This window comes from Epinephelus fuscoguttatus, linkage group LG3, assembly GCF_011397635.1.
Source record: "Epinephelus fuscoguttatus linkage group LG3, E.fuscoguttatus.final_Chr_v1".
Lineage (NCBI taxonomy): Eukaryota > Metazoa > Chordata > Actinopteri > Perciformes > Serranidae > Epinephelus > Epinephelus fuscoguttatus.
In genome coordinates this window covers 34,992,188-35,002,179 of record NC_064754.1, presented here as the reverse complement: position 1 = coordinate 35,002,179, position 9,992 = coordinate 34,992,188, and the positions used below count along the sequence as shown (strand labels likewise).

Sequence of the window (9,992 nt, the reverse complement as noted above, 5' to 3'; positions counted from 1 at the left end):
CTGTATTTGTTTCTTTGAGTGCTATTGTGTCCAGACAGACTCCAGGTAAAGATCATCAGGTGATTGGGTTTTTGCTCATGCTTGTTGTCTTTTAAGCCCCCTTGTTTTATCTGGAGATACAGATGCATTTTTATTTCTTTGGGTCTAAATTTTACTACTTTTATGTTGGACTGTCTTGCTTTTGCATTTCATTTATTTCTTTCAAGGTACTTTGCATTTGATGCTAGAAAAGTTCTGTGTAAATAAATGTATGACATTATTGCTGTCTGGTTCTTCTTTACACTTTATGTACATACATTTTATTTCCCTGGGTTAAAACAACAGCTTCAACTCACCTTGATGTTCTCATGGTTTAGAATAACCCCATCAGTTATATTGGATCTTAATTGATATTGACAAATTTCACCAGAACACTTTTTTTATGAAGAGAAATCAAATACGTACATACATATATTATAATCATAATCTGCAATTCTCCCACAACAGAAGAGAAAATTTTCTATGTTTATACACTCAATCAGCAAGTTTTCTAACAAAATACTGGCATATAAAGACGTAGCTCTTTGCACACCAAGACCATTTTTTATTGAGATATGAAAAGATTTTTTAATCCATATTAATCCAGTATTACTGGATCTCAGTGCTGCATTTGATACGACTGACCACAACATATTACGACATCAACTGGAAATCTGGGTGGGACTTTCTGGCACGGCACTAATCTGGTTCAGTTCCCACTTAAAGGATAGAGACTACTTTGTATATATAAATAATTATACATCTGAGTGTACAAAAATGATGTGGAGTTCTCCAAGGCTCCATTCTGGGACCTCTACTGTTTAACATCTACATTCCTCCACAGTCTCAGATTATGGGGGAAAAAATCCATCCATCCAGCCAGCCATTTTAATCTGCTTAGCCAGAACTCAGGGGGCAGCGGGATGACCGAAATACTCCAAATGTCCTTCTCCCCAGCAAAGCTTCCTCCTGGGGGATCCTGAAGTGTCAGCAGGGCCAGATAAGATATAATCCCTCCAGCATGTTCTGGGTCTACCCCAGGGCCTCCTACCAGTTCGACCTGCAGGAGACATCCATGAGGCATACTGTTTGATGGCCAAACCACCTCAACTGGCCCCATTTGACACAAAGGAGCAGTGGCTCTATGCTGAGCTCCCCTACGGATGTCTGAGCTCCTCACCCTATCTCTAAGGCTGAGGCCAGTTACCCTCCGGAGGAAGCTCATTTCTGCTGCTTGAATCTGCAATCTCATTCTTTCTGTAACTACCCAAATCTCATGACCATGGGTGAGGGTTGGGACTCAAATGGACTAGTAAATCAAAAGCTTCGCTCTCTGGCAAAGGCGAGGAAATAAAACAAAATGTTACCATAATTATGCAGATGACACACAAATTTACATAACCATATTACCAGGGACTTTGGTCCAATACAAGCTCTGACTGAGTGCATTGAACAAATCACTTATTGAATGTGTGACAGTTTTCTCCAATTAAACAAAGGCAAAACTGAGTTAACTGTTCTTGGAGCCAAGAAGCAACAATTAAAAGTCAATTAAGAACATATCAAGGATAGAACGACTTGTGTCTCGGCCAGATTTGGAAAAAAAAAAAAACCCACTGTCCATGCATTTATTTTCACTAGACTTGACTACCGTAACTGTCTTTGCCAGTCTCCCAAAAAACTGACCAGACAGCTGCAGCTGATACAAAACGCTCCTGCTTGAGTTCTCACTAAGACCAAGAAACTGGATCACATCTGTCCAGTTCTGTTCTATCAGTTTCAAAATACTACTGTTGGTTTACAAAAGCACTGGATGGTTTAGGTCCAATTCAATTTGAAATCAAAAGCTGCATTTAAGTCTGCCTTGAGAGATGCGGGGGAGCATTTGATGACTGTGATAATGAGACCAATTTCTCAAGAAAAAACATTTGTTTCCCAACCACAGAAGTGTAGATTTAAATGTCATGATTCTCTACATGCAGGATACCTGATTACAGACTGAACTTTACGGTCTTTCACAGTTATGAGATACAAATCTGCATGTTTCCAAATTTCTTGTGATAACATCAACACAGCAGCAAAAAGTGCGCTGCCTGAGGAAATCAGAGGAAGTGCAGGTTTGTCACTGAGGGTGATGAACATGATACTTTAATGATGGAACTCACTAACACTAGAAAAGAAGTTGGATGTTGACCTGGTGTTTAGACAAGGACACATATAAGCAATATATTATATTACATTATAAACCTATGGCAGTAAGGACCTCCTTCTGATGTTGCTGTGTCATTTTAAAAACACACACCTAGTGTCAACAAAAACAACAACAACAAAAAAAAAACCTGACTTCATCAGTCTCTATTTCTTAGGCTAGATCTCCTTCTTTTCTATACTTTGACACGAGAAATCACATTTATTCAGGGAAATCATTAAGGGATGATGGCTTTTAGACATCATTTTGTTATCTGTTTCTCTGAACACTGAAGGTACAGACGGTAACTTGATTAAGAAGTTAATAGACAAACGGTGTTTTCAGATAGATCAATTAAACAAACTACAAAAAAGATGGAACAGGCTTTCCAAGACCTACCAAAGAATAACAAAATGATAATGTAGGGGAGACCAGGGACAGTGGTGACAGGGGGCAGTTGAATTCCTCCAATAAGGAACAAGTTGGAGTGATTACATCACTCTGCACATATTCAGTGAGACTGTCTTCTTGTTTACAAAAAAGCAGCCACGTTTAAAAATTCCCAGAGAAATTAATTGGCAAATGTTTTGTTAATGGGTTTGTTTGTTTTTTGGCGTTATTTGTTTTGTTTTGGTTTGGTTTAGTTGTTTGTTTCTTTTTTTCTTTGTTTGTTTTGGTGTTGTTTGTTTGTTTGTTTGTTTGTTTGTTTGTTTGTTTGTTTGTTTTTAGGTAAAATTTTAACTTTGGATACTGTGCTGAGATCAAATGTCAAGGAGTCCAAACAAGTCTCATCAGAATCAGCGTCTTTCAAGCTAAAAATAAAAACATTTGTTAAACTAACAGTCAGGGTAGTTTACAGTAGGTGGAGATATGGCTGGGGATACTGGAACAGTTTTAACGCCTTGTTACAACCATCTCTGAACCAAGTACCTCCATTTATATTTAAGAAACCTGAAGGCCTGAACAGACTTGATTACACGCCAAGTTAATGATGATCAGATGCATATGTGACAACTGTCTCTGTACACTGGGAACAGTGGAGTACACAGTTGTAACAGTGGAATGACTGTATTTAAATCAATTTTTCAAACTGTGCATAGCTCAGAAATCCAATATCTACATTGTTTTAGTAGCTGATGCTTCAAAGCTTATAATATAGCAAAATTGTCTTTTTAAGGATAAACGGTTTTTGATTTATTCAGAAAATTGCCAAAAGTGTTACAATTGTCCCCGGCTGTTGTAATATTGTACAATACAACACTGATAACATAAATCTGGGTTTACAGCATGTCACATATGCAAATTAACTCTGCAGCATGTAAGATGGCCCCATTAAAATGCAAAATCAAGTTGTAAACTTATCATCAAATGGATACAATTAATTCATAAATACACAATGTGTTGTGCTGTACACAAAGCAGTGAGTAAAGCAATCATAGATTTACAAAAGATCCTCTTGACACTGCTGATGAGTCATTAAAGGGTCTACCGAAGGTTAGACAATTAAACAAATGAAATGTATCTGCACTCTGATGTGATTATATACACTTTAAAGACTTGATGATGTCAGAAGTGATTGCAGAGTTGAAATTAGTTGACTGGCCTGCTAGTGGGGACAAATGTGACAATTGCAATTTAATTAGGCCTAGTTGTTATATGATGATGATGATAATGATGACTACTGACAAAATAATTAATTTAGTAATGAATCGATCAATAAATTAATGATATATTTCTGTCTTCACTAATTTTTTGAACAATAGCAGACATTTTGACTTGTCAGGGAAGCACGGTGTAACACGAATGGCTCTGTTCTATTCAAGTGTCCCAACAAATGGTGACACTGTGACAGTGAGCCAACACACCAGGACCCTGAAAGTGAAGCAGTTACATGGACTTTAGCCATCATTCATTTTATTATTGACACCTGTGTTTTTCCTGTGGTGACATGTTGGTGTTTGTACATGATGATGAGACACTTCCCCTGCAGCTTATCGATCGCCAGTCTAGGGCAGATTTGGATGCTGAGTCATGGAGCCACCACCTTCTCACAGATCCAGAAGTTTAGCTGTTTACATGGTGAATCATTCCAGTTGTATTCCCTGTCATAAAGCCTTATTTCTCCACAGTCTTCATCAATGCCTTGATAGCTGTTGGGCTCCCCAGCGTTCCAGTAGCTGAAAACAAACATCAAAGAATGTTCTTAGCAGGAAACACAACCAAAAAAGCTGGAGTGAAGTCTTGGCGTGTCACCTGAGTGTTTCAGCATTACAAAAAATAATTTTATATTTTTGGTGACCCACGGTTTAAACCAGCAGCAATAGAAAGGCTGAACTAAAGTTTATTTGAACAGTGGTGCAACAGCTTGGCCTAAAGAAAGTTAAACTGCTCAAATCTTTGATCAGTCCTGAATGAAACACCTAGAAGAAGCTGAGTGATTCATAATTTCCACCTCTGCAACACATAAAATCAAAGGTGGTGCAGGACTTCCTCCTCACTCACCTACTGGAGTGCTGCTCAGCAGCAGTTTGTGTTGTGACGTTCACGAACGAACCGATTCTATTGAACGGCTCGTTAACATGAACGATGGGAACCGAGTCACAGCTGGGAACCGTTCTTTGTTTTGTTTTGGTTTTTTTTAATATCACTGTGTGCTCCTCCTTTGCTCCTCCTCTGAGCAAAATTCATTGTAGCCTGCTTTGTTTTTTAATGTTTATTTGTAAGTGTTAAGGTCACGGTGTTGCATGAATAACAAGTCATGGTAGCTTTACACACATACAAACAATTTGTATAAAGGGTAAATCCAAAATAGTGATGTCACTGTCAAAGCAGAGTGATATGGCGCAACCTTGTGGAATATTTACAATGAATCCAGATCAGACTTTAAAATCTAGTCCACACATGTCAAATGAGGTTATAATCAATATTTCAGAATAATTCAAACTCAGATATTGGTGGGATATCTAATTTTGTATTATTTTGTTCCAAATCTTACCCCATCATACCTCCCAGTGATTATTTCCATAAAATGAGTTACCACCAGGCTGGCTTCTTAAAACTTCATTCATTCATCTTCTAACCACTTCATCCTCTTGAGGGTCGCGGGGGGGCTGGAGCCTATCCCAGCTGACATCGGGCGAGAGGCAGGGTACACCCTGGACAGGTCACCAGACTATCGCAGGGCTGACACATAGAGACAAACAACCATTCACACTCACATTCACACCTACGGACAATTTAGAGTTATCAATTAACCTAGTCCCCAATCTGCATGTCTCACCAAGATCCGACTCCCCTCAAAGAGCCATAAATCCCATCTCTAGCAGCAGTGCACTCAGTACTGCCACCAGCTGGTGGCTGGAGGGTCAATCAGGAAGACTAGTTCCTTAATATATAGCAATACTACATATTAATCATTATCTTTAATAAAAAAAAAAGGAATTTATGAACCTTGTGTTCAGTGCAGTCCCATCCACCCATGTCCATGTCCCTCTGTCTCACTGTCAGTCAGTCCAATCCACCTGAGCCCTTTGAACTTTCTTGCAAATTCCTTGTTTACAGTAAGAGAGACAGAGAGAAAAACAATATCAAACATAAATGACAATTTTGGCCACTCTCCATCTCAGTGACCTTTGACTTCCCCTTTTTCTCTCACAGCCAAATTTCTCACCTGTTCTTCTCTGCTGTTGATAATGATCAGGTCTGCACCTCTTTGCAGACAGTCGTCTCTACTGTCTTGCCAGGACTTGTTAATAGAAGAAATGTAATAAAAACTGTGGGAGAAATACACCCATCCTTGTTGGGAGTGATTATCTGTTGAAGAAAGCAAAATAATAATGATGATAAATAAAAATGATGCTAATAAACTTCACATACGAAGTAGTATAAGAATATAAGAAAAAAAACATGTCTAACAGCAGGTAGAAAAACATTTTTATCATGTATCTTTTTATTCCCATGTTAATGAGAATGTATTCAGTTTCGTCCTCGTACTCACCAAAGGTGATCATCTTCCTCTTCAAATCTTCTCCCTCTTCAGTCAGATTTTTGATAATGGCCTCATAATCTGGCATCTTTGCATCTGTAAGAGCATAAAGATACGTTTGTCCTACTGTAGTTAACCCTCCGGGACACATTTTTGTCTTTTTTAGGTGGAGGACAAAGGATCTTTTTGGGGAGATTGCAGGTCAACAGTATATGCCTCATATCAGTGGTATACATCTTTCTCAAGCAGGGAACCTGAGGAGTTTTTCTAGTTACCAATCTGTAATAAATGCTGTGTTTTGGTTGGGTGCTTATTTAGACTTTTAAAGTTTAGACTGTAGAGGGGCTTGGAATGTTATGATTGAGGTATTTGATGGTCTTTACCATACCATGCTCAATTATGTCCAAGTTGTTGCAATTGTTAGGTTTATACAATTTGTTACACTGTTTTCGTGTCAATTCTAAGCATTTTTGACCACTCGAGAAGGGATCAAAACGGTCAAAAATTCCTCCAGAATACCACATTAAGGCATCAAGGAACACCACAGAAAAATCCATGCTGTGATTTGGTATCAAAAACTTTTGACATTTGTAGATTTCTGTGAGAATTGCATTTTTTTTGGCAATTGGATGGTGAACACTTCTATTCTTGCAACTGCTGAGAAACCCCCTTATTGTCAGGACAAGTTTTATTAGGCTGTGATAATCCTTGAGGTCACAATAAGTCATTTAATACAGGGATGTCCATTTCATTACAATAAAACGGCTATTATGGGGACTTACATCATCACACATGAATAAACCTGGGCTCATTGAATAAAAGAGAGTCTTGCCCAATTTACTCAATACCAAGACTGTTTAGGGACCCCAGGATGCAGAAATATCCAAATACATTAGGCAGAAAATAACACATGTATACTGCATGCAAAAAAACTGCATGATTTTTGCCCCAAACTGAATCATATCAATATAAAGGGAGCATGTCTGTAAAGAGGAGACTCGTGAGTACCCACAGCTCCGATTTTCATTCAGATATCCTGAGGTGAGAGGTCAGAGAAAATGGTTAGGCCCGTTTTCACTTGACAAAATTTTGCCTAACTTTGGAGCGTTTTTTACCCTCCTTTGCTGAGAAGGTAGCATGACATGGTCGATAAAGTGGATTCCTTAGGTACTTCTAGTTCCTGATACCAGCCTACTGCAGCCTCTCAAAGCCTGCGGGTCAACACTGAGGTTAGGGTATCATGGGAAAAGACACCTACTCTAGTGTTAATTCCACATTTAGACACCAGCCTGTACACACCATACAGTATGAGTGTGTACATTTGGTGTGGGGCTGTGTTCATTTCATCTGCAATTCATTACTCCTGAAACTAAGTTGGTTCCACACTATATGTCACATAATCATCATAGCTGGTAAGTGTGTTTGTAGTTCCAAGCTTTGGTCTTATAATGTTGAGATGGTGAATTTAAGTCTCAGGGTGAAATTAGAGAGAAATGTAAGATCACTCACAGAGAGCAAGACGCAGGGAAATGTTGGCAGCAGCTTGTAGGATACACAGGAGTCCAAAGCTCAGAGCAACCAGTCTGAAGAGTCTGTCCTCTGTGTGCAGAAAATCAAACATGCAAAACCACCATAATTATTATTAGGCAGTCAGGTGTGATATTGTGTTCTCTGATCTGCTTTCATTTCACTTCTTGTACACCCTCTCCTCGTTAAGTAGATTAAAAATTAACTTCATATGTAGCTTGTTGCCTAATTATGATATTTTCTGAATCAAACCCCCACACCTGTCTCTGATAAAAATGATGCCCTCCAAACTCACGCTCTGTTACTGAAAATGACTTACTCCTGGACGAAGCATCAGGCATGTTGTCATGGTCCAAAGTCATCTCAGCCTCCTCTTTGAAGACAAAACTCAAAATATTTAACACCAAAATATGACAAAGATGTGTAACAGTGTCTTCTGAGAACTGCGCTGAACTGCTTCTTCTTCTTCTCTGTTTCTGATTACCCCAGCAAAACAGAGTTATCACCTCCGCCCTTCAGCCACCTTACTATCTCTTACATTTCTTCATTTTGCCTCTGCTATGACTTTCACACTCAAGACGATTTCCTCCATAGATTCATATCAAGTAAAAACATCACAAGTTCATCAGGACACACACACATCCATAACTTATTTATAGGTGCTTTGTCACACACTGAAATTACACGTACACGACTCAGAAAGCAAAAAGTGACTGTATGGAAGTTTCAAATTCAGTTTCGTTATTTTTGTTAAGATTCTTATGGCTGTCATCCTGAGTAAAACATCGTCATGTAAAACTAACAAGGAGCTACTGAGGTTTTACCAAAGAATTCACAATTAGTTATTTAATAACAAACTAGAGACAGCAGGATTCTCAGAAAAACCTGTTAGTCATATTCAGAGCTTATATATACAATGATAAGATCACATCTAAACATTCACAATTATTAGTAACTTCCAAATCAGGGAAGCACGTGGTCATGGCTGACATAAACGTATGTGTCTTTTTTCTCCTGGAAGGTTTTGGAACAGTGACATCACATTATTTCTGCCTTTGCAGCATTCATAACACCTTATGGAAGGTACTGCTTCAAACGTCTCCCATTTGGGATTACCAGCGCCCCAGAGATCTTTCAAAGAAAAATGGTGGAGACACTGGAAGGGTTGCAGGGAGTTGCAGTCTACATGGATGACATTGTTGTCCATGGGAGGGATATGGTTGAGCACAATGAGTGGCTGCAGAAAGTCATGGACTGTCTAGAGTCTGCAGGCCTGAGGTTAAACACAGAGAAGTGCATGCTGAGAAAGACTGAGTTACACTTCCTGGGTCAGGTGATCAACAAAGATGACGTGCGACCTGACCCAGTTAAAGTGTCAGCAATCAATAAGCTTGCCCTGCCTGAAAATGTCCAAGAGCTAAGGAGAGCCCTTGAATGATAAACTACCTGTGGAAATATATTCCTGATCTCGCCACAGTGGGTCAACCACTGTATGAACTGTTAAGATCAAAATCAGTTTGGATGTGAGTTCCCGTGCAACAGGCAGCCTTCGATAAAATCAAAGCGCTTCTCACAACGTCACCTACCTTAGTGTATTATGATACTAACAGGAGCACAGTGGTCTCAGCTGATGCTAGCAGCTATGGGATTGGGGGCGTGCTGTTGCAGCTCCATGGTGAAGACTGGAGTCCAGTGACATCCTGTTCGAGGCGACTGAGTGATGCTGAGACAAGGTACGCTCAAATAGAAAAAGAGCGCCTGGCATCTGTGTGGGCATGTGAGAGATTTGAGATTTATGGCCTGCCTGCATTCAAACTGATCACTGACCACAAACCATTCATTCCACTAATGAACTCCCGAGACCTTGATAACACACCAGTCCGCTGCCAGAGACTCCTCATACAGCTGATGAGGTTCAACCTGGAGGCTGAATACGCTCCGGGGAAAACACTTGTTGTGGCGGACATGCTGTCCAGGAGCCCATGGATGGCATCCGAGCAGAGACAGCCACTGATGAACAACTCCAAGAGGTAGTCAGGTACATTAAGAATGGCTAGCCTGAACACATAACACACACACACAGCTGTGTAAGAGAGTATTTTCCTGTGAGAAATGAACTATCTGTGCATGATGGGTTGGTACTCAGAGGGAGCAGGATAGTGATACCTGGGTCCATGAGGTCAGAAATGCTAGAACGAATACATGATGGTCATCAAGGGCTTACCAAATTCAGAATGAGAGCAGACACTTCAGTGTGGTGGCCTGGCATCACTT

General features: G+C 39.7%; 1 protein-coding gene across 1 annotated transcript; it reads right to left on the bottom strand.

Moving 5' to 3' along the window:
- Positions 1–3,314: 3,314 nt before the first annotated feature.
- On the bottom strand, positions 3,315–8,080 carry LOC125883751 (C-type lectin domain family 4 member F-like). The gene is made up of 6 exons (XM_049568280.1): positions 8,038–8,080; positions 7,701–7,790; positions 6,204–6,287; positions 5,877–6,019; positions 5,657–5,756; positions 3,315–4,383 (listed from the first exon to the last, which is right to left on the bottom strand). Exons 1-5 carry the CDS (start codon positions 8,078–8,080, stop codon positions 5,664–5,666), a joined length of 453 nt encoding a protein of 150 aa, XP_049424237.1. The 3' UTR covers positions 3,315–4,383; positions 5,657–5,663.
- Positions 8,081–9,992: the final 1,912 nt, after the last annotated feature.

What these genes read in the sequence shown, in the direction of transcription:
- LOC125883751 (XM_049568280.1), bottom strand. Translation starts at nt 8,080, where the DNA reads ATGACTTTGGACCATGACAACATGCCTGATGCTTCGTCCAGGA. An exon ending in TTCCCTGCGTCTTGCTCTCT is followed by an intron (nt 6,288 to 7,700) that starts GTGAGTGATCTT and finishes ATGCTCTTACAG; the next exon opens with ATGCAAAGATGCCAGATTAT. An exon ending in GAGGAAGATGATCACCTTTG is followed by an intron (nt 6,020 to 6,203) that starts GTGAGTACGAGG and finishes TTTCTTCAACAG; the next exon opens with ATAATCACTCCCAACAAGGA.